At 31.8% G+C, this 26,689-nt stretch overlaps 2 protein-coding genes across 3 annotated transcripts in view; one reads left to right on the top strand and one right to left on the bottom strand.

Annotated features, from left to right (window-relative positions):
* LOC132715098 (uncharacterized) overlaps positions 1-19,526 on the bottom strand; it is a 62,631-nt gene extending 43,105 nt beyond the window's left edge. For both annotated transcript variants that reach the window (XM_060698078.1, XM_060698079.1), the window contains exons 1-6: positions 19,422-19,526; positions 13,744-14,374; positions 11,932-13,426; positions 9,044-9,280; positions 8,588-8,757; positions 518-659 (exon numbers count right to left, since the gene is read on the bottom strand). In XM_060698078.1, the coding sequence (XP_060554061.1) occupies positions 518-659; positions 8,588-8,757; positions 9,044-9,280; positions 11,932-13,426; positions 13,744-14,319 (2,620 nt within the window). In that variant the 5' untranslated portion in view covers positions 14,320-14,374; positions 19,422-19,526. The remainder of the gene's footprint in view (positions 1-517; positions 660-8,587; positions 8,758-9,043; positions 9,281-11,931; positions 13,427-13,743; positions 14,375-19,421) is intronic.
* Positions 19,527-23,124: 3,598 nt separating this feature from the next.
* Positions 23,125-26,689, top strand: part of LOC132715106 (aryl hydrocarbon receptor-like) — a 63,234-nt gene continuing 59,669 nt past the window's right edge. The window contains exon 1 of the mRNA XM_060698089.1: positions 23,125-23,230. The gene's annotated coding sequence lies outside the window, so the exon portion shown is untranslated. The remainder of the gene's footprint in view (positions 23,231-26,689) is intronic.

Below are 26,689 nucleotides of genomic sequence, written 5' to 3'. Positions count from 1 at the left end.
TGCCCTGTGCACATTCTTCAACAGAACCACGACTTAACAGCAGCTGCATTATATCAGCTAATTGATAAATTTAATTCCCTTTTGATAACTTCTGGCATCATGCATGTTAACTTGAATTGAAATTTTTATCAAATGTGTGGGTAAATTCCATTTTCAGTTGTTCGAATTTGATTTTAGGTTTTCCCATTTTCCTATTTATTATGCTATTTTTTTCTTGTCAGAAAGCCACAGGTTATTTTGAAAATTGAAAAATAAAATCACTGCTTTAAATGCTGTTATTTCAATGCAACACACTGAAACACTGTAGTAGACAATCTCAAAGTGAATCAATTTGTCAACTACCAAGATGTTAGTAAAACCTACTTATACAACCCTTCAAAAATCTTTTAAAAACATTTACATCTACAATGATGACCATTCCTTTCTGTTACAATGCCATGATGTCAGTTTCGAAAGGATTTTTTTTTAAAGTTTTTTTATTTCAAAGCCACATGAAGTGTTTATAAGTAATAGTTACCTATTTCTGTATATTTAAGTGCTGGTCTGTTATCATCTGTCTGTTCCTGTACTGGTGGCCACATGGGCTGTAGTTTGTTTACATCCACAGTAACATTAGGGGAGTTCTGTTGTGTGTGTGTCCAATAGTACATACAATCTGTCTGTAAAACAAGAATTATACTATATAATCATTTATCTCACCCACATTATAAAATGGACTTGTCTTGTTTAAATTCTCAACTGCACATTGATAATTATAGAGCAAACATTATATTAAGGCAACCAATCAATGAAACTGGTCAGACAGCATGAAAATGTAGGCAATTAAGTCATTCCCATGTTGCACTGTCTGATATCAAGCACTCATTGAAACTTCCACTTACATTTGTATTATCTATAATAATAACACCAATTTACACATGACATTTGTACTGACTGATATCAACCAGTCATAGCAACACACACTTACACATGACAATTTTGTGTAGTCTGATATCAGTCACTTATAATTGCATGTGCCTACACATGACACTCTCAGTCATCTTACAATGTCTATATGTATCCTGCTGAAATGTGAGCTGTTATGCTAATGTTAAACATAATATCATTATATGATGGCATATACCTTTCCTTCTCTGTATGTCCTTGAAAAAACTATGAATTATTTATAAATGCCTTGGTCGAAAATTATGTTTTTTGTTTATATATCATACATGTACATTAATTCAAAACATGTCACTTTGATGTTGGGTACAAACAGAATTGTCGGCATTATTTTCACCTTTATTGCTATTGTTTTCTGATGGCCAATATAAATACTATATAAACAACAATAATTATATGTAAATTATCACAAATTTTTAAAGTAATGCCATACATAATAATGTTATATTTTATCACCATCTTTCAGTCATAACCACAGTCAATGGCAATAAATGTGTCAACATATCAGAACTTACCATATTTCAACCATTTAAAAAGATTCAACAATTTCATCCATGAATACATAAATGATACTTTCCTTGTTTTACATAGGGTCAACACCTTTCCACTTACACACTGTCATGTTTATTTCTAAACAAGATGTTCTAATATCCAATAGTACAACCAAATAAATAAATAATTTTTCACAGAACTTCACAGAAAAATGCATACTGTGTAAGTAATGCGAAGTAAATTAAGATATTCGTTTGAGATCAACATTCTAATATTAACATCTCCTTATCAGCATATTTAGCACAAATATGGAAATAATATGATATAGCTATAGGTAAATTCAGATGATATGGCATTAAAAGAATGTTCATTTGCCACAGATAGAACAAAACTATCTATTATTTTCCTCAATTTTGTTATGACACAGTCATGATTATCTGTCAACCTTTCAAGATAACTTGTTGAGGAATATTAGAATCCTACACTGGCTGCCAGTTTAGTATCGAAGGTAACTGTTTACACATATTGCCATACTAGTATACTAGTCTGAAATATCCAGCTTGAGGGTAACTGTTTACACATGCTGCCATACTAGTATAGTCTGAAATATCCAGCTTGAGGGTAACTGTTTACACATGCTGCCATACTAGTATAGTCTGAAATATCCAGCTTGAGGGTAACTGTTTACACATGCTGCCATACTAGTATAGTCTGAAATATCCAGCTTGAGGGTAACTGTTAAAGGATGCTCTTCTGAGCTTTCCCTAGAGTTAGATATTCTTGTCTGTGGCGACAGCCGGTGTATGATTCTTTTTTCTTGTATATTACATATTAGTTCTGATTCAGAAGGAAATTACAAAAATTAATACAATGTATTTCATTCACCATTTTTTTCTTGTAGTAGCGATATAAAACTTTATTTATATAATACCAAACTGATGTCATTCTAAATGTGCAATTCATTCACATTGAAAAAGTACGAGGGAATTACGTCATTTAAAGTGTGACAAGCTGCAAGATCAGGTTTTCTAGCGAGAATCTTTTTAGATATGCAAGAAGATCCTAGATGTGATGCTATGATTTTTTTTCCATATTTGCATTATTTACAATTTTCATTCATAGTGCCAGTTAATTATTTCCCATTAAAATGAATTAAATATATATACCAGTATACATATATACGAGGTTTATTCAAAAAGTTTTGTTACCAATGGTCTTCCGTAGCGTAATCGACGGTTTTGCTTCAATAAACCTATACATTAATGTACATAAATATTCACACTATATAAGCACGAAAAACACGTGCAAATTGATGCAATAATGACAAAATTATTCAGTTTTGAAGTAGTGTCACTCATATACACTGGCCATTTTTTGGAAATAACAATGAAACGACATTACAAAGTTGAAGTACGCGCTTATATTAAAAGTCGCACTGCTTTGCATATATCTCCAAAAGACATTTACAATGAGCTGAATGGTATTTATGGACATTCTGTGGTATCATTTATGACAGTTTGTAGGTGGGCGAAAAAATTTAAAGGTGGGCTTTCTGTGATTAAAGATGGTCGTCGAAGTGGACGTCCGAAGTCGTCAGTGACTGATAAGCATGTGGCTGCTGTGAAAGCATTGGTGGAAGAAGATGGCCGTTATACAGTAAAGGATATGGCTAATAGTGTTGGCATTTCAGAAGGAAGTGTTCATGAAATTCTGTCAAAAAAACTTGGACTTAAAAAGGTATGTGCACGTTGGGTGCCCCATTTACTGACCAATGACCAGAAAAAAATGAGAGTCATGTGTTCAAAAAAACTCCTTAAAGAGTTCAAAACATTTGACAGCAGGACTATTTCTAATATGTTAACTGGAGATGAGACTTGGGTCTACATGTTTGAGCCACAAAGGAGGGGTGATAATAAACAATGGAGAGGAAAAAATCAAAAACGTCCAGTAGTGGCTAAACGGCAGAAAAGCTCAAAGAAAGTCCTGTACACCATTTTTTTCAATCATCTTGGTCCAGTTATTCAGATACCATCACAATCTGGAAAATCAATCACTGGAACATATTATAAGAACGTTGTGCTAAAAAGAATAAAAAAGTTTTATAAAAAGAAACTTCCAAGTACTGGAATAAGGGGAATTAATTTACTACATGATAATGCCCCCGCGCATAAAAGCAAGGGGGTTGTTAACTTTCTCGCTGAAGAAAAGGTCAATGTGTTAAGCCACCCCCCTTAGTCGCCGGATTTAAGTCCATGTGACTTTTTTTTATTTCCCCGGCTAAAAAAGATGTTGTCTGGACGTCGGTATACCACCAGAAGCGGACTTGGAAGTGCTGTATATCAGTGTTTGAGACTGATACCAAGGGCAGACTACTCTGATGCATTTAGACAGTGGAAATTTCGATTACAAAAGTGTATTTCTGTAGGTGGTGAAATTTTGAAGGGATGAAATAAACCATTTTCGTATATATTTTCTTTATCTTGTTTTTAATACCCGATAACAGAACTTTTTGAAGAACCCTCGTATTAAAGTAACATTCCAAGCAACCATATTATCATAACAGACCTGTTAGCAGACGACTATTTTGTGTTCTCAAGAACAGATATTGATTACTAGTACAGGTAATGATTCACTATAGTAATATGATGTTATATAAGGAAAGGCTCATATTTCACTACACACATATATAATATATATATCGATATAATATTGAAAATACGGTGATTATAGAGGAAAACATGTAAATGTTCATGTTTCTGGCCATGGAAAATGAATTGATCAGAAAAGCAGAAATATGCCAGTTTTCACAATACACCAGTATTTTAATTTTTCTAATCTGATAAAATTAATGATCACTTTCCATTATCAAAACTAATGACTGAATTGTTGGTAATAAAAGGAATTAACAAGAGGGTCATGATGGCCCTACAATGCTTACCTGAAAATCATTTGAAACAGGAAAATTTAACTATAGAAAAGGACCAAGAGGCATGATTTATATACCTTTTGTTAAAGTCAATATGGCAAATGCTACAATCCAATTATACTTATGATATTTCTAGACTATGTAGTTTCCTAGATAGACATATTCAAGTCCATGTAACCCAAGTGACCACCAAGACAGGGTTAATTTGATCTTGATGACATGATTTCTATAATTTTGTATACAACAAAGGTAATAAGCAACATACCAAGTATCAACCTTTTATATTTTGGGGAAATTTGGAAACTTAGTCTCTGATACAAAAATGACCCTTATGTAATATCAACATATCCCATTGATAATATCAACATATCCAATAGATAATATTAACATATCCCATTGATAATATCAACATATCTCATTGATAATATCAACATATCCCATAGATAATATTAACATATCCCATTGATAATATCAACATATCCCATTGATAATATCAACATATCCCAATGATAATATCAACATATCCCATTGATAATATCAACATATCCCATTGATAATATCAACATATCCCATAGATAATATCAGCATATCCCATAGATAAACTTATCATATCCCACTGATAATATCAACATATCCCACTGATAATATCAACATATCCCAAAGATAATATTAATATATCCCATTGATAATATCAACATATCCCACTGATAATATCAACATATCCCATAGATAATATCAACATATCCCATAGATAATATTAACATATCCCATTGATAATATTACATATCCCATTGATAATATCAACATATCCCATAGATAATATCAACATATCCCATTGATAATATCAACATATCCCATAGATAATATCAACATATCCCATTGATAATATCAACATATCCCATTGATAATATCAACATATCCCATAGATAATATCAACATATCCCATAGATAATATCAACATATCCCATAGATAATATCAACATATCCCATTGATAATATCAACATATCCCATAGATAATATCAACATATCCCACTGATAATATCAACATATCCCATTGATAATATCAACATATCCCATTGATAATATCAACATATCCCATAGATAATATCAACATATCCCATTGATAATATCAACATATCCCATAGATAATATCAACATATCCCATAGATAATATTAACATATCCCATAGATAATATCAACACATCCCAATGATAATATTACATATCCCATTGATAATATCAACATATCCCATTGATAATATCAACATATTCTATTGATAATATCAACATATCCCATAGATAATATTAACATATCCCACTGATAATATCAACATATCCCATTGATAATATCAACATATCCCATAGATAATATTAACATATCCCATATATAATATTGACATATCCCATTGATAATATCAACATATCCCAATGTTAATATCAACATATCCCATAGATAATATCAACATATCCCATTGATAATATCAACATATCCCATTGATAATATCAACATATCCCATTGATAATATCAACATATCCCATAGATAATTATCAACATATCCCATTGATAATATCAACATATCCCATAGATAATATCAACATATATCAACATATCCCATATATAATATCAACATATCCCATAGATAATATCAACATATCCCATAGATAATATCAACATATCCCATTGATAATATCAACATATCCCATAGATAATATCAACATATCCCATTGATAATATCAACATATCCCATTGATAATATCAACATATCCCATAGATAATATCAACATATCCCATAGATAATATTAACATATCCCATATATAATATTGACATATCCCATTGATAATATCAACATATCCCAATGTTAATATCAACATATCCCATAGATAATATCAACATATACCATAGATAATATTAACATATCAATATCTCCCTATGAAACCATTTCCTGTACATTGTTAGGTTAAAGGGTTTGACAATATTATTCACTGATCATTACAACTTTATCATAGACAAAATTTAACAAAGCTGTAACTTCAAAGGGGTACAACTAAACTGTATTTAAACCTAAAACAAAAGGGAATTAATAGAAGTGATTAACAAAATTCATAAAAGTCAAAGCCTTCATCAAAGTGTCACATCACAGCATAATTTGAGACTCCCCTGTATGATTGATTAATCACACATGCAATACTGCTATACTTTGAGGTCTCTCTTTTTGTCTATTCATTTACTGCATAAATAATAATTTTAAGTCATTACAATACACAATAACTGTCAAAATTATATTAACTGAATAATTAAAACATCACTGTGTTCTATTAATATAAGACAGAATAATCATTATGAAACAATGAATATATTCAATCAAATTTAACAAAAATCAATAATTATAATGAATCCCATCATTCAATTTCATACATGTTACAATAAAAGTCAATAATCAGCTTTTAACAATCTATTTATATAAGATTTTAACTATTCTTTGTTTTAATAACTTTAAATTTAATAACTTTGAAAAACTTACTCTAACAGAGACTTCCTGGTGTATGTATGTTATTATCATAATTTATATATATATAAATATATATATATTTGTATTTCCTATCAAATAAACCGATCAAATTCAGACCATAGTCTATGTTATAAATCATATAAGCATTAACCTGGTTCATGCATCTATGTTACTGTAATTACATCCCTTTGTAATTGCCTGGCCACAAGAAAGGATGTACATGTATATCTAATACCATTTATCTGCAAACTTAAGTCTAATTGAATATTATACAATATGGGGACAATGGCAACATAATGTTATTGAAGATTTATTCAAATTTTATTGAATCTTTTTTCAAATTTATTAAGGAGATTAATTTTCTCTTACTTTCATCAAAGACATTAATTTTAATTCATTAAAGCCCATCATGTCCTAGTATGCTTACATTTTTATTTCTCAAAATTATCCTCTCTCATAAATCTCCCCAAAAATAGCAACAGAGCCCTAATTGGCCAATGACTTGAATCATCTCTTGCTTCTGTTGCTTTTTGGCAATTAGTACAATTATAGTATTTACTATTTTGTATGGAAGTCAAAATATTTCTTCGTATACATTTTGCTACTTTTATGAAAAGCTATTTCACATTCAGCGATACTTTATTTAAACATCTAATATGCTCTAAAACTATAATTTTCCTGTTACAAAACTCATTTTTTCCCTTTCTAAAGAATGAAAATTTTATTCAATTCTGATGCATAAAGTGCCTTTAATTAACAATTAAAGGTGGGTAAGGTGATATAAATGGGTCAGGTTTTATAGGTATCTAAGGTCATATGTCCAGGTTTACTGATGGAGAAATACCTCTTGTTACACATCATGTATTGATACTTCACATACAAGCAGGCACCTGGACCAAACCACCAACATTCTGTAACTTAAGTGAATGACTTCCTAACACAAAAAAATCAAAATCACAAGATGAATATGACCCACATACAATGGATAAACACTGTATAATTGCACACCTTTAACTATCCTGTTCCCCAATCATAGGAAGAGAGAGGGCATTTCTATCTATAATTATCTTGTTTTATTTATTATACATTTAATGGATAAACTCTTTGTTCATTACTTTTTGTAATTGTTCAATGGTCAAGCTGATTTATTTCTAAGTATTTGAAATTTCAAGTGGATATCTCACATTCTAAGATATTTACAGTCTCTAACTTTCAAATTTTGAAACTTAATTCCAAGTCCAAAGAGGGGCATAGCTGAGTAAAACTGAATTTGAAGGTAACTTGCCCCTATCATATTTAGAAATGTGTACCGATTCCATGTCACATAATTATAATGTATAATTCCAGCAAATGTTATTCAAACCAATGAAAATGTAGGTTAATGTTCGAAGTTTGGATATATATCAAGTAAAAAGTATAAGCTCCCTTGCTTTCGCTCGCATCACCTCCTATAACTCCAATAATTATTTTACTATGTTCTTGCTATTTATTCTATGTTAAATAGTATAAAGAACATGTACATAATCAGACTTGTGCTAGTATAATCATTTCAAGTTCACTTGCCAAACTACATATTATCTAGAATGAAGCTTCTAGCTTGTACTCTATATCAAAGACTGTTTGAGAGACTTTATTCAAGCTAAGTTTTAAAAAAAATGCTTCACACTAGGTAATGATAATGATTTGATTTTTGACGATCATACATAATTAAGTTACCTTAAAGATGCCTTCCTGATCTTTGCCTTCTAACTGTTTCATGACACCAGCAGCAATCAGACAAGTACACACCTGACACACTATAACATTGATGTCATGTTTTGTCATCACAAGTCGCAGGTAGTGAGATTTGTCTATGGAACCACTTAACCAATTCAACAACATCTGACCTGAAAACATGAGCTACTTTGTAATCAAGGGAAACAACTGCTTATTTAAAACAAAATTGAGAATAAAAATCAGTATAAGGCATACAGAGTTGTCTTCCTTTACAAATCTTCAGACAACTTACTCGCAGAAATATTGAAAAGGCAGTGCTGAGTATATCCTAAAATTCACATTCTACTCCATAAACATGCATATGTTATTAAACTTTTAAAGACAAATAACTTGCAAACAAAAATAATATCACATAAATAATAGCCAACAAGATAAACTAATGTATTATTCGAATACCTTCAAAAACCTCCATTTTCCTAAAGTCAAGTTTTCCAGGAAGGTCTATAGGCCATTTAACAGCATCTTCGAGGTTAACATTAGGTTTATACACCATAGGAGTTACTGGATTGATTGGAGGAGCACTGTGAGGAGCAGTATGAGAAGATCCCTCAACAGATCTAGTGGCGAGTCGGCGGGTGCGAACAAGCCGGGCATCAAGATCAGTTTCTCTTTGACAATCATCCTTTTGTTGACCTATAAGATAAGGAAAATTACATTTATAAATTCTCTCTTACATAGTTAAGTTACATTTGTATCGCAAAAACTATAAAAAGATTCTGCTATATAATTACATTTTTTTTACATAATTAAATAGTACAATGTATAACAATTATTTTATCTTGACTAGATATTAATGATAAACCACAGCAAGTTCACATTATAATCAAGAAGTTGAAAAATAACAAGGATCTCATATAAAGAATTCTATTAATTACTCATTATATGATTAATAACAAAGCAATCCAACTAGGACTCACTGTAAATGAATATCAAAGACTTTCTATCATTCTTATTCTTTTGCTAGTACAAATCTGTTTAATGTTATTTATAAACTATTTCATTCCATGATTCAAATATGAAGTTAAAATAAATTATCTTAGTGTCAAAAGATATAATTAAAGTAGAAACAAGGGAATGTTTCAAAATGTATCTGCCCTTCAAATCTAAAGTAAATTAATATCTTTGATAGATGTTGAAAAAAAAACAAACTTCAAAACAAGGAAATTTAAACAAGAGCACCGCTAGACGAAGCTTTATATGCCCGAAAGTGATTTTTTTTTTAGTAAAGATGAAGCATTTGTAAGACATGGGAATTAAATAAAGTATTACCTCCTTCACAAAACAATCCTCCATTGAAGTTTCAATATTTTGGTCCAAATGGAACTTAAGTTATGCCCCGGAAACTGTTTTCAGTTCTAAGGTAATAGTGACCTTGACCTTTGACCTTGTGACCCCAAAATCAAAAGGGTCTTCTACCCAATATGGACAATCATACTATGAAGTTTAAACACAGTGTGCCAAATGAAACTTAAGTTATGTTCCGACAACTGTTTTCAGTTTAAAGGTAATAGTGACCTTGACCTTTGACCTTGTGACTACAAAATCAATAGGGGTCTTCTACCTAATATGGACAATCATCCTATGAAGTTTGAATATTGTGGGCCAAATTGAACTTAAGTTATGCTAAAGAAACTGTTTTCAATTTCTAAGTAATAGTGACCTTGACCTTTGACCTTGTAACCCCAAAATCAATAGGGGTCTTTTACCCAATATGGACATCATCCTATGAAGTTTGAACACTGTGGGCAAAATGGAACTTAAGTTCTCCTTCGGAAACTGTTTCAGTTTTAAGGTCATAGTGACCTTGACCTTGTGACCCCAAAATCAATAGGGGTCTTCTACCCAATATGGACAATCATCCTATGAAGTTTGAACACTGTGGGCCAAATGGAACTTAAGTTATGCTCCGGAAACTGTTTTCCAGTTTAAAGGTCATAGTGACCTTGACCTTTTGACCCCAAAATCAATAGGGGTCTTCTACCCAATATGGACAATCATTCTATGAAGTTTGAACACTGTGGGCCAAATGGAACTTAAGTTATGCTCCGGAAACTGTTTTCAGTTTTAAGGTCATAGTGACCTTTGACCTTGTGACCCGAAAATCAATAGGGGTCTTCTACCCAATATGGACAACCATCCTATAAAGTTTGAACACTGTGGGCCAAATGGAACTTAAGTTATGCTCCGGAAACTGTTTTCAGTTTTAAGGTCATAGTGACCTTGACCTTTGACCTTGTGACCCCAAAATCAATAGGGGTCTTCTACCCAATATGGACAATCATCCTATGAAGTTTGAACACTGTGGGCCAAATGGAACTTTAGTTATGCTCCGGAATCTGTTTTCAGTTTTAAGGTCATAGTGACCTTGACCTTTGACCTTGTGACCCCAAAATCAATAGGGGTCTTCTACCCAATATGGACAATCATCCTATGAAGTTTGAACACTGTGGGCCAAATGGAACTTAAGTTATGCTCCGGCAACTGTTTTCAGTTTTAAGGTCATAGTGACCTTGACCTTTGACCTTGTGACCCCAAAATCAATAGGGGTCTTCTACCCAATATGGACAATTTTCCTATGAAGTTTGAATACTGTGGGCCAAATGGAACTTAAGTTATGCTCCGGAAATCAAATTGCTAACGGACGGACGAACGGACATACCAACTTTTGATGTTTATGAGGCAAATCAGCTCATAAACACCACCTGGACCAACGTCCATAAGCAAAATAAGCTCATAAAAACAAAAAAATAGCTCTTAATTTGAATTTTATGAGTTTTTGTTCTTTATTTAACTACGGAATGAAGCTCATAATAATCAAATGTTTGCTCGGACGGACAGACGGATGGACGCCAGGGGGTATAACATAATATGCCCGAAATTCTTTCGGGCATATAAAAAGAGCAACAGGGTTATCTGGCTCTTACAAATGCATTCCAATTTTGACAGTGAACAAGTATTTCAAGTTTGTAGTGAATATCTCTGAGATAATTTCTAAGAAATGTACCTTCACAATAGGATTAACCTGAGGAAAAAATTTGAGAACAGGATTTAGGATTTATCTTTGCAAAAATCAATTTTAAGTTTGTCTGCCCTTTAGAAATGGTGTCACATCTTAATAGTGAACTTTAATGTATACTAACTCTGAACTGAATAGCTTTGATAGTTTCTGAGACAACGGACAAATGCAGACTTAAGGTTCATATGAAAAAATATCTGTGATCAACTTATTCTCTACCAAATAAAACTATAAGCATTTTTATTAATTTCTTTGACATTTTCTTTACCTTCTGTTTTTTCTTCACTTGACACTACTTTATTTTCTGCACTATCATCTTTAATGCTGTCTTTAAAGATTGAACTTAATTTCTGCTGGTCCCTATCCCTCATAGCTTGATCCAAGTCTGTAACCACAAAACTTCGCTTCAATGCTGGAGAAGATTTTGCAAAATCAGCATCTGGAGTATTGTCATAAGACTTGCTGCCTCTAATAACATTTACATCTTTATCCGGACTAGTTGGTTCAGAATAATTTCTAGGAGTTTTATGTGTTTCTCCAGGTTTAGGCTCAGAGCCAGTCACTTCAGATTGTGACCTTCTATAGTCCCTGGTCCTTTGATTAATTTCAGGTTCATTGTCAATTTCTGGCACTGTCTCGCTGATTTTTTCAGAATCAAAGATTAATTTAACATCATTTTCCTTTTCAAGATCAGATAAAGCTTTAGCTTTTTTATCAGCATCACTAGCTTCATCTACAACATATTTATTATCACTAGAATCACCAGGAATGCTTGATTTAACTCCAATAGTATCATCAGTTTTGTTTTGTGAATCTTGTTTCTCTAAGGATAAATTCTGAGATGTGGTATTAAGAGTATCTCTTGTTCTTGGACTGCGTAACAAAGTAGCACCAACTGTGACCCTATTGCTCTTTTCTGCCCCTGAAACTCTATTGTCTAAACTATCATCTTGTTTATTATCGCTGTTATTTTCTGTTGCATTGGTATTAATTATAGCAGCTTGAGAAATTTCTGTTTCAGTATTACAATTTGTGTTTTCGCTCACAGATTGTTCAGATGTTTTAACAGGATCACTATTGGAAGTCTCTGTATTTCTAGTTCTATTCCTTAAATACCTTGCTGATATCAGAGTGGCAGTCTTCTCGGAAGCTGAAGATCGAGATCTGGTAAGAGAACTCATACCTTCACGCCTCCATCTAGTTCTATCAGAACCTGCTTCTCTATTAAATGCATTTGTAGTACCCTCAACTTTTCTATCACTACCGGCATTATCAGTATTTTGATCAGTTTTTGTTTCATCAGATTTATCACTTTCTTCATCCCTAGTTCTCACAAAAGGTTTTTTGGTAAGCAAGTCCTTTAAACGAAAACTATTTGCGCGTAATTTATTTCTTATTGCAATTTTATCAGCAGTTTGACCATCATTATTGGAAGCGCTGTTTGGATAATCTCCAGGACTAGACAGTCTTGGAGAGAGTTGATCATTTGGACTGGCACTCTCATCATCTGGAAGACTTGTTTGTTTGTGTATCAATAATTGAGATTTTCCACTATTGAAAGGACTTTGGGGTCTTCTTAATAAAATTGAACTGGTTAAACTAGAGCTTTGAATTCTTGGTGGGAGAACAGATCTAGAAGAAGATCTATCACTGTTTGCTAATTCTGCACTTCCTGATAAATTGTCTGTTTTTGCAGAGGTTGGACTTGCAGTTTGACATGGTTCTATATTATTAGTACCAGAACTTCTCTCTATATTCTTCTCCTAAAATATAAAATTTGATTAATATAATGTGTTATAGAAAAATGTAATATGCATTGAACATAATGTAATAATGATACATCAATTGTTATTGCATCACTCTTCTTAAAATGCTTTGACTGAAGATGATCTGCATATATAAACTTATATTCAAAAATTATTTTCCAAAGTATTTGCATTAAAGCCAAATTAATTAAATTTTCCCCAATATTCTGTGTATGTACAACAAAAACCAATGTCTTTAATTATTTTTAGTTTCAAACTTCATGTTGACAATGAATGAATATGACCTTTTTTTAAAGAAAGGTTTAAAATTATACCACTGTGCTTGAACCCTCTCCAGAAGCCTGCGCTGTCATTCTGGCTGCCGCAGCAAGAGCCGGGCTCTGTGCACGCTGTAATATCCTGTGCATTGGGCTGCCTGGTCTTTGTAAAGCTGCAAGCCGGCTACCAGGTGCCCCTGGACCAACAGCAGAGCCTGTTGTACTGCCATTCAGTGTAGTTGTAGAAGATATGGATTGGATAGAAGCTGAGGATGTAGATGCCACAGATGTAACTGAAGTTCGAGCAGAACAGTATGGATTATAGGGTCGTGATAATCGTATAATTCTGCTTGGCTGCTTTGCTTGCTCTGGTGCTGGTGCTTTAGCCCCATCAGGCTCATCACCTTGACTTTCAATGGTAGCGCCATTTTTACTCTCTCCCGCATTACTTTCAGGATCTTCAGACAATGGTTCTATACTAGTCATTTTTGTAATTTTTTTATCATCAACAAACTCAGTTTTTGTCTCATTTTCAGTTGGTTTATTGGACAATGTAATAGATTTTTGGAATGCTGATAGTTCCTGTACAATTCCCTTTACAAATCTTTCATCATCGGCCTCTGCATCTTCCATACTAGGCAACTACTTTCTTAATTTTACACATCAGCTCTGTTAGCCCAGCTTTTACCTTAAATGTATAAAAGTTTGATTTAATAATAACATGGATAAAATATATCATATAAGTATGACAGGTCTTGTAAGGCAAGCCTCAAAATTATCTTTGTTTTGCCTTCCAGTTTCCAGTAGGTACTGGTAGGTTTATTTTCTTCTTTATGAATATTATGGATTTCAAAAAAAATTTGTGAATGCTTAAGTGACATTATGCCCATTCAAAGGTATACAGTAAGTGAACAGTTGAAAGTCAAACTATGTTCATATTTTGCCATAATTCCTTTTAATTCTATCATTTACGTCGCATGAACGATAAATATCTCATGTGACCCAATATAATTTCTATGAATATCTATCGGAATTTACCAGTTACATTCCATTTATTAAAAGAGTGGGGCAGTCTTTTTATATTACTGGCATATTTATGTTTTAATTAAGTTTTATCCTGAACAAATTCCAATATCAACTGTTGGTCAATCACTATTATAACAGTCTATCATGTGAAATATATAGTCAATTCAGTTCAACTTGACAATAAAAAAATAAGCATAATGTCACTTTTGCATCTGTTCGAAGTTTGGAACCAAAGTTTTAAAGTTTTAATCACCATCACAATTTGTATACTTATAATGCAAAAACATGTCCCAAAAAAAGTGATTTTTTGACAGTCTCTGCTTTCAGGCCTCTGCTTTCATATTAAGCACAGAAAGCTAAAGTAATTTATTTGGAGGATATTTTTAGTAAGCACTGTAGCAGGGTTTTGTATATGCTGGTAGCAGTAGGGGAAACAAACACAATTTTATTTTTGGTCTTATTCATATTAAATATCTTCAAAGTTGGTCATTTAAAATCAATATAAACTGTTACAATCCTAACTAATATTTATACAGTCATGAAAGCACGAAAATGGTATGCTTATTTTAAAATACTTTCTATTCATGGCCTATATTTAGCCTAGTGGAATTAATCTCTAGTCAGATTTTAAATTTAAATCTCCCATTTCAATTTGATATAATATATTAGATATAATGACATTCCTGCGATATTGCACTCGAACACTAGCCAAAAACTGAACAAAGCCTTACTAACATATCCTTCGTGCCTACTGACTTAACAATCACCTTCATTAAAGACAATTTACAAATTTATGTCTAACATTAAAATTGAAAAATCAATCCACATACAAATTTTCCTTATTGGTTGTAGGAATATCTTAAATGTTTAAATGAATTATTTGTGTTAAGTGTCAATTTTTGAGACATACAATAAAAGAATACAATAACATTGTTTGCACCTTTTTCATACACAAGTCAATTAACACAGAGCAATATAAACTTTAAAGCCATGATCCTCGTTTAATTTCATTACATACAACATTTACATAAAAAGTATGCTTTAGTAGGTAATGTATTGTATAATTTTGATAATACATTTAAATACTTTATCGACCAACTTACTCAATAGGAAAATCTATTTGGATTGTCGTATATTAGCCAAAACTGACGTAAATAATCCAATTATACCAACAGGTGCTAATGTTTTTTATCTACAAATATGCTGACTTTCTTTCTCAATAAAATTATACACATTTAACCAGCAAACAATACATTTATAACAAGTCTCTGCAAAGAAAAACAGAACTATTAAAAGCACAGCGGGCTCTACTACTGGTATCTTTCATATGGAATATATGCTAATTTAAAGTAATTCTCTTTAATAAAAGAAGTACAGAAAGAGAAATATTATCAAAACATTGGTGCCAAAAGTATGACACTTATCACATAGGATGCTGGGGTTGACAAAAAATATGTATATAACCTCTAATGTGAATAAAAGTATTTAAAAAGATTTAAGGAAGGGGATTTTTAACTTTTGAAAAAAAAAATTATTGGTATTTTTTGTTCATTACATTCAAACAATCAATTTTTATAATAGGAGGGTTTTTTAGGGAGGAAAAAGGTCCGAATAAGGTCATTCAATACAGTGTCTGATTTCAAGCCCTCACAGTTTCATCATAGACAATGTATGCCTTGCTAGGTTTACTCAATTCATCACCCTATTAACTGATGCAGACAGTTACATTCTTGTATCTTGATAGTCAAAGAAGTTGTATACCTTAAAAACAATTACAATCAGTACAATGAGTATATAAGTAGTACAATTTTTTTATCGAACATAATTGTGCTTACTTGTTTTTGAGTATTTCTATCAAATTTATGCCATTCAAAAAACTGCTTACTTTATACAAATTTTTAAAGTTCTTGTTTACTTAAATGTTGTCAAATAATATTGCTGTGCATGTGCAGAAATAATGCAGTTACATGTATCAGGTCTATCAAATGGAAACCCTGGAATAAGGCAATATCAACTCCAAGGACCAAAAAAGGGGCAAAAAATTAAACTTTAGACATAAAATTCTATGACAAAATTAAAAAAAAAGAAATATTTCTAACAAAGTTTATGTCAAGGTTATGGACGTTGTCATCTATTTAATACTATTATACTGATAAAGAACATCTACTTGAGGTTTATCACTAAATTCCACATAAAATATTTATGTCAAATACAGGCAAACAAATTGATCTCACTTTCGCAGGCTTTTTAATATCTAAAAACAAACAAATAGGCCCAAGGTTCTTGTATAAATTCAAAACGCCATCAATGCCATCATTGCAAAAGTCCATTTTAACAAAATAAGTAAGCTTACGAATGACATTAAGATAAAATCGATGGCTCAGCGCAATACTGGTCTAAGTGACATTTTTACCAAAAATCACTTTTTTACATATTTTGATAATGTAAGGTCAAATACACATTCTGTGAAAATTTTAGGGTAATTTATGCTTTTTTTGCCTTTTTTATTTACATTTAAAATAATGTAATTAATGTAATGGCTCAATGTGAGTGCAAAAAGCAGGGGATATATGTCACAATCAAGTTTTTATATATCAGTAATAAGGTTTGCCTGTTGAACAAATATTGTTACCTTATTGTGTTTGTAAACAAACTGATGTAATATTTGCAGATAAATAAAATGGGTGCGTCTATTAAGTATTTTCTTATATGTTAAGGAATCTTTTAACAAAACTTTTAATATATATGTATATAATTATATATTTCACTTTCATACAATTTCAAATGGAAAACAGGGACAGGCCACTTAATACTATATTAAAGTTTACAATGGTCACTACACTATAATTTAAATTCTAATAGACTGTGTCAACAGTTTGTACCTGATTTCTCTAAATCAGTAAATGATTGTTTTTTTATAAATATTGATAATGACATGAATAGCGTATTCTGCTAGTCACATTACCACCCTCCCCTCATACAAACTATATTTTTGTTGTTGTTGTGTTTCAACTTTTAACACCCATTAAATGGCAGCTTTATTGTCAGAGGAAGGCCACAGGTACATGTAGCATCCATACATTATTTCTGCACAGGTACAAGCTAGTACCTGACAAGAATCATGTTTAACATTTGTACTAAATTATTTTACACTACCCAATCAAAAGATCAAGTTGCTACACAGATGAGATTGATTAACATATTCATGTATTTGTCATTTTACCTAGAAATATGAAATATGACTATGAACATTCTGATTCTTGTAAGTGAATGGCTAATACATCTGTGCCTAGTAATTTGGGAATTCATTAACATTTGCCAAAATTACAAATTTACATTATCATTGACCTTGATGCTTACAGCTTTCAGCAGGGCACATGCTTCATATAGATTGACATTTATGCCAAATTCTTTGAGAATCAATCAATCCATCATCGACCATGGCAAAACTGCATTCACTGTCAACCTTTTCACTCCCTTAGTTAAGTGAGTTTGACCTTGACCTTTGAGAGACCTTTCTGTTTCATAAATGTCTTATTGAGTTATTGCCTTAAAAAGAATGTATATCTTATGACACTCATGCATAATTATATAAAATCCTTTCATTTATGAGAAAATTTTTATATCGAACCAGAAAACATTATATGGAATTATATAAACCATACCATCAATGTATGGAGTCAACGAAACAATTACATGTTTATAAATGACAAATACAGAATTAAGCATAATATTCTTGTTAGTAACAGATACCCATTTATGAAACTGGTTAAACAGTAGTATTTATACTGTGGTAGATAAAATCAAATTCATTTCTATGATCACAATTTTGGTAGGCAATAAATTGCCCTCTGATGTTATTGTTTCTCCATGCATCAAATGATCAATTGGGCTCAAACTCTATAAAAGTCAGTGTGTTACAAGATATATCATCAATCAATGTTCTTGTAATAAACATAACTATTTACTTAAAAAAAAAAGTTAACATAAATTTTGTTAGTTGATATAGAAGAAACATGAATTTATTGTTGATAAAAAAGCGACAGACTGAACAAAGAAAACAGCTATGAACTTAATCAAATGATTTGGGAGCTGACCAGGTTTGATGGTGATCTGGATTTGGTTGTCTCCAACCAGTACATGTGGTTGATGCCATAAAACAGGTTTTGTTATTCAAATGTCAAGCAGTAGGAAATGGGTGTTTAGAAAGGGCAATTAGAATTTAGAAATTAGAGTGGGTACACCCGGGTAGTCAGACCTTTCACCCCCTTACCAGTTTCAGTCCTGGAGATACAAATGTCAGGGGAGGAAATGGTTTGCGGGAGAACCATCAGGGTTAGGAACTGGTAAGGGGAAGAAGTCTGTAATTCCTTACTGTGAACTATATCTGAGCATACTGACAGTATATGACATGATATATGAAAATCAAACATTAAATAATTGACTTTAAGAATGTAAAAGAACATACAATCATTTGCATCTCATTACATGTTAAGTGAGGAATTATTCCCGTACAAATTCTCTCGTAAAATATCACATACTTGTAGAGAAATGAATACTTTATTGTAATCTTACCCCACCCATTCCTGAAATAATATGATCAATTAAAAAGTCAGTACGGAACTTAAGAAAAATGTGGATATTCTTCATATGACAAAAGTTTTTTCCAATTAAATAAACAGCCAATTATATTTTAATTTTCTACATACCATTTGATTCCAGTAAAAAAACATGAAAGAATCATCAAAACATTGAAATATTTCTTTTAATGGAATTTGCAAAAAAAATCCAAACATACATTATCTCCCCTTGTCTTAAAGGGAAAACACTCCGGTGTAACCTGGGAAATTGCCAATACCCTAAAAACCGAAGCACTGATCTCCCTTTCCGATTGCCGCGGCTTTGGATATTATGCTATTTTGTTTATGGGAACAGGGTCTTTCAAATAGAAAGACCCTGATGGGAAATATCTCCCCTCTTAGATTCTGACCCTGAACAAAATTATATCAGAATCTATAGCTTTGGCACGACTAGCTTTGGCTCTTGTCAGGAGTCTATATATACCTGCCATCAAACAAGGACGGCCCCGAAAACATTCAATCTGGGACGGAAGATAACTTTCTGTCCCAGATTCAATTTAGTAACCAATAATAAATCCATGTTTTTTTTCAATAATTAATGTTTAATGTCTTTACGACAAGTTTTCCCGCCAAAATCACTGAGAAAATATTTTGTTTTATCTTACTTGAAGATAGCTTTTGTAGCCAGCTTTTTTAAGTTGTAGACCCATAGACGGTTCCAACGGGCGGCTGCCTCTTTGTAAGGGAGACCGGGGCAAGTGAAGGTTAAACTAGAAATGTGTCCATAGGACACGGGTGCCCCCACACGCCACTGTTTTGTCAATCTTATGACTCGAGGTCAAATATTTTTTGGACTACATGTGCCACAATTTAAAAACTAAAAATCTTTTACTGTGTAAAGGGCAAGAACTTTACAAATACTGAATAAATCCACAAGCAAACCCCAAGATGCATAAGTACACATGCTGACCATAATTTTTGTAAACTTTCAAGCCTACAAGTTAAATACTTTTGAGCTATGCATAAACAAGTTGAAAAATTGCAAATATACTACGGTTAGTGAAGGTCAATAACTCTAACAAAACTGAAAAAAATCCACATTCAAAGTCCCAGGTGCATAGCTTCACAGTGATGTTGATCATTATTCCTGTAATTTAGTGATGCTGATCATTATTCCTGTAAAGTTGGTGGATTCTAACTCAAGCACTCAAGGAACAAATAACACAACATAACAAAAAAGTTTTTACTAAGTCAAGGGAAATAAGTCTACAAATACTGGATAAATCTACAAGCGAAACCCAAGGTGCACAACTACTCATGCTGATCAACATTCCTGTAAAGTTTCATGACTCTAGGTTAAATACTTTTTGAGTTACCTGCGACACAAGTTGAAAATTGCAAATTTTTACTAAGTCAAGGGCAATAACTCTAAAAATACTATATAAATCTAGACGAATATACCCAGGTGCACAACTACACATGCTGATCAACATTCATGTAAAGTTTCATGACTCTGGGTCAAATACTTTTTGAGTTATGTGCGACACAAGTTGAAAATTGCAAACTTTTACTAAGTCAAGGGCAATAACTCTAAAACACTGTATAAATCCACACGAAAATACCCAGGTGCACAATTACACATGCTGATCAACAATCCTGTAAAGTTTCATGACTCTAGGTCAAATCCTTTTTGAGTTACATGCGACACAAAAGAGAACGGACGGAAGGACGGACGGAAGGACGGACTGACAAGGGTAAATCTAAATGCCCGCCACTAAAGTGGGGGCACAAAAAAACGACGAAATGTTACGGCAAAGTATTTTCAAAAGAAAAATGTTCAAAGCAATAATTTCAAACAACTTATATGTTTTTGATCCGATGCAAAACAGCACGCTTTACCATACTAAATGTTAAATAAAGCCCATTTTTCTGCATTTTACAGAAGCAAATTTGGTGTTAACAAGATCAACGTCATCATTAAATTCTCTCTTATCAGAAAACATAAAAAAAACAACGTCTATGATATACACAAGACAAAATTGTTCGTTTAAAAAAAATCCGCACACCTAACATCAAAACCGCATCTAACATTTTCAAATTATCATTTTGTTGGTCGGCGCAGCACGATCATTGTCCATTTAAAGTTGCGCAATTTTTTTTTCTAACGAACATGTTTATTTTGTGTGTATTACGACATATGATTATTTTAGAACATGTTTATGTGCTGAGATTGAAAAAATAATATACAATTTATTTGGATTAATAAAACGCTAGGCTCACCTATTTATAAGCTTCAGAATGTTTTGTCTAGTATGAGCCTTGGGTAGATGTTAGTATTATGGGCCTTGGTTAGTAACCCCTGTTATGCTCTGATATAAGAGTGTGAAGTCTTCTTTAGTCAACTTTCACGCAAAACCTTAACTAAATTAAAATGAGAATAATCAAAGAGTTGAGCTAAAATTCCGGCTTATAATCACCGCGAATTGCCGGAGAAATAACGCACTAATTAGCGACAAAACTGAAAATGTTGCAGGAACGGTACTGGAATATACAAGTTATCTTCCAGCTCGCTAGCACCGACTTTATAAAACATGAGATGGTGAGATTTTGAATTACGGACATCGATGTGACTGAACGATAAAGCGATGTGTGTTGATAACGTTGTTATTACTGACATTTGTACTAAACCAGAATAATAATTCTGGTTTATTGTGTACTAATTTTAATAATCTCACTTTCTGAAGTATAAATTTCTATTTAATAGCATGAATGTGTAAGGGCAGGCTGCCAGTCGTGCGAGGGTGCATTCCTGTATATTTGAATGTGTACTGAAAATGTTTTGTCTCTTTTCTGTTCTCTGTTCGTATTTAACATTTCTTATTGTAACGCATATTATATGCCTCGTAAATGATTAATATTGTGTTGAAATTTAACACAGATCCATGTTAACTTGACTAATCTTGATTACATTTTGATTACATCTTGGAAGTATACATATACACTACCTGCACACTGCATATATAAAATATTACTAAACTCCCTTATTTGTTTAAATTGTATATAGATAATTAATATATGAAAATATATCGATGATTAGATGATGATAATATCATAACGATTTATTACATGCTTTTCGGTGGTTTATAGAAATATATCAGTGAAATAAAAAACTGATTTTTCTTTTCACGAACACCAAAAGTTCATATTTCACTCGTGGCTGTGCCACTTGTGACATATATCTTTGGTGAAATATATTCCGATCTTACACTGAACTAAACAAATATTCTCTAGGTTGTTTCCTACCACATCTAAAGTTAGATTTCTTTGTTGATAAAGATTTACTATGAATGTTGTAATTATTATAATTGCTTTAATATTTCCATTGTTATGTTTATGTTTTATTGAAGGCCTTATTGAAAATAAGATTTTGCATTATATGTGTTGTATCTACATGATCTAATTAATGCTTTGATGTATTGATGTCTTAATAAGTTACCTTCGTTAAATAAAGAGTTTATTATTATTATTATTATTATTATTATTATTATCATTATTATTATTATTAAATAAGTAAAACTTATCTTTAACTGATAAACATATCTGTTGTTGTTTAAAAATGATTAAGATTTAGCTTAATTAATACTTATGTTAAATCACGGATTTATATTATAATATAAATCCGTGGTAAAATTTAGATACATTTGAAACAGATATATCACTTAAACGTCTCTTCATTTTTTTTTCAAAATAAAAATATGTGCCTGCCTGTTCAGTATTCAACACACGATTTCTATTGAGTCAAATTTACGGAATACAAATTTTGAATGTAACTGTATAAACAACTTATTTGATCTCAATACACAAGACGCTTGTTATTGAAATGCAATCTTCTGAATGATAATTGACTAACCTATTTCCGGACAAAATGAAGATTACAGGTAAGAAAAAGTTTTCAAGTTTACTTTCTTTTGATTAAAGGTTACATATACGTTAGAATTCTGTCAGCGTAACATTTCCAAAGACTAATTACTTGAGGAATATCAAAAGAGATACATGTGAAAGGGTTGAAATTGAGGTCAAATATCTGAGTTACGACATAAATAATACAATTTGTCACTGACACTGTGCTAAAAGTAAAACCATACCAGTAAATATGGAATTTGCGGTATATATCTTTTTTGGGTGTTGTTGACATGAGTCTAGAATTACTGATAGTCAAATTATCTCATTGAAACAGTTGTTTACATTGTAAACTTCTGTGTTTACAAATCGTACCTATCGACAGTATCATGTAGTAGTACACATGACCTAGTTTTATTTCAACTGTTGATTAAGCTAGACATACATTGTATCTAGAAATGATATATTGAATTATTTTTACCTTAATTATTGACTGAATGTTAATATTGTGTTGAAATTTAACACAGATCCATGTTAACTTGACTAATCTTGATTACATTTTGATTACATCTTGGAAGTATACATATACAGTATCTGCACACTGCCAGTTTTCAATCACAGCCACTTTTAATCATCCCTAATCATCGTTCTAAATGCGTTACCTTTGACCTTATTTGTCATGTGACTGACCTGCAAACATCTTGTGCTTACCTTGACTACATTTTATGGCAGCAACATCAATTATGGAGATAAAAAAGCAAAATATCATTATTTTTATGTTCCTGATTATAGTGATATTTTTCAAGTTACGAATCGCAGTATTTCCTATAAAGATTTGATTTAGAGACTCATTTATTTTGGTCCTACTAAACACTACAAAGTCTAGCAAAGTCAGTTATTTCAGGGTCTTTCAAATAGAATTCTATTTGAAAGACCCTGGTTATTTTTAAAAAAATTCTATCATTATTTATGAGATTTTAATATTCAGCAAAAATAATGTTCTTTTGAAGTAAATTTTAGGCATAAAGTTGTTTTAGATAGCGAAATTATAATGTGCTAGTGGAATTAATGCGACAGTCACTTTTTACATGGGGGTGGAACCCCATATGTACCTGAAAAATTAGCATCGGTAAAAATTATCTGTGAATTTCCGCTGCACCAGATGTGAAGCATAACACCAGATGTGACTGTAAAAATAAGTCAATCGCAGGGTAAGTTTTCATTTTTTTAAACATTTATTTAAAATTCAATCCTTTTTTTAAGAAATTTGAAATGTGATTCTACCCTCCTGGCTCACCTCTATATTACCCATTTTTGTTGTGGAGTTCTATGCAGTCTTCATTGAGATATTCTTTCTGTCGCAGGATCTGGCGTGTCCAAAACATGCAATGTGAATGAAGAAAATGTCATTAAACGGACTCAAAAAACAGAGATTTTATGAAATCTCACTACAGAAGGATGCTTAACATTCAGACAAATCCTGATTGTCTTTAAAAAAGATTGAATTTTATATAAAATATGAAAACTTACTCTGCGATTGACCTATTTTTATAGTCGTATCTGGTGTTACGCTTCACATCTGGTGCAGCGGAAATTCACATATAATTTTTACTGATGCTCATTTTTGAGATACATATGGGGTTCCACCCCCGTGTTTTAATAACTGATAACTGTGTAAAATAAATTTCTGTTGTGTCTCCTTTATCAGGAATATAATTAGTATAATGAGTTTCTCTGATGTACTTTGCTTTTATTTATATTTTATTTTGACCCACATGAATGATTTTACATGTAGACTTGTATTTTACAAAGTACCTACTGCATTATTGAATTTCACTTCCAACAAGAAGTCAACAAATGTTACATAGTTCTTCTGTTTTAACGCAGCCTTATTAGTGATTTATCAACAAATTACTGTATTAAAGCTATAACGGTAGCAAAACCGTGTAAATTCCAGTAACTTGGAATATAAATGGTGAAATTCTTGATTTCTAGTCAAGAAACTTGTCAAGGAAAATCATTACTTCCCTAGATTCACACTTATATATTTTGCTGAACTTGCTGCATGAAATATATTTTAAATAAGTCAGATCCTATATATTATTTTACTTATATTATATGAAATAAATGATTAAACAGCCTGTAAAAAATGCAAAATAAAGGCTATAATCACTCAAAGGATGCTTGATGATAGAACACATAAAGTCACCTTGAAATTTTTCTATTCTTTTGATTATGTTTTCTTTTGAAATAACATCATGGCAAATTGTGAAGTTAAATATTCTTACTGCCTTTTGTTATTTACTGATGTCAATTTAAATATATTGACAAAAGTCTAGGTTCTGAGGACATCCAGGCCTTAAGTCATACTTCTTGTTTATGGTTGTTTTTGATATTTAATTTAAAGTCTATAAATTTACTGTTGAAGGAAATATAACTTAAAATCTTTCAAAGTTAACATGGATCCTTATTCTGTAAGTTTTTTTTGTTTAAATGCGTATTTGAACACATTTCTTGTTATATCTCGTTGTTCAGTCCACCAAACAGACTTGCCTTATTTTTCAGTAATAACCAACTCCTAAATACTAATCCTCATGATTTCTGAATCAGTTATGAGAGACAAATGACCATTGAAACAGTTATGAGAGACAAATGACCATTGAAACAGTTATGAGAGACAAATGACCATTGAAACAGTTATGAGAGACAAATGACCATCAAAATCAAATGACCATTGGAATCAGTTATGAGAGACAAATAACCATTGGAATCAGTTATGAGAGACATATGACAATTGAAACAGTTATGAGAGACAAATGACCATTGAAATAGTTATGAGAGACAAATGACTATTGAATCAGCTATGAGAGACAAATGACCATTGAATCAGCTATGAGAGACATATGACTATTGAATCAGTTATGAGAGACAAATGACCATTGGAATCAGTTATGAGAGACAAACAACCATTGGAATCAGCTATAAGAGACAAATGACTATTGAATCAGCTATGAGAGACAAATGACCATTGAATCAGCTATGAGAGACATATGACTATTGAATCAGTTATGAGAGACAAATGACCATTGAATCAGCTATGAGAGACATATGACTATTGAATCAGTTATGAGAGACAAATGACCATTGAATCAGCTATGAGAGACATATGACTATTGAATCAGCTATGAGAGACAAATGACCATTGAATCAGCTATGAGAGACATATGACTATTGAATCAGTTATGAGAGACAAATGACCATTGAAATCAGCTATGAGAGACATATGACAATTGAAACAGTTATGAGAGACAAATGACCATTGAAATAGTTATGAGAGACAAATGACTATTGAATCAGCTATGAGAGACAAATGACCATTGAATCAGCTATGAGAGACAAATGACTATTGAATCAGCTATGAGAGACAAATGACCATTGAAATGTTTATGAGAGACATATGACCATTGAAACAGTTATGAGAGACAAATGACCATTGA

The sequence above is a fragment of the Ruditapes philippinarum genome, unplaced genomic scaffold (assembly GCF_026571515.1).
Source record: "Ruditapes philippinarum isolate M1 unplaced genomic scaffold, ASM2657151v2 ctg1340_1_1_1_1, whole genome shotgun sequence".
NCBI classification, from domain to species: domain Eukaryota; kingdom Metazoa; phylum Mollusca; class Bivalvia; order Venerida; family Veneridae; genus Ruditapes; species Ruditapes philippinarum.
The sequence above is the reverse complement of the archived record's forward strand: the minus strand, read 5'-3'. Positions and strand labels throughout refer to the sequence as shown.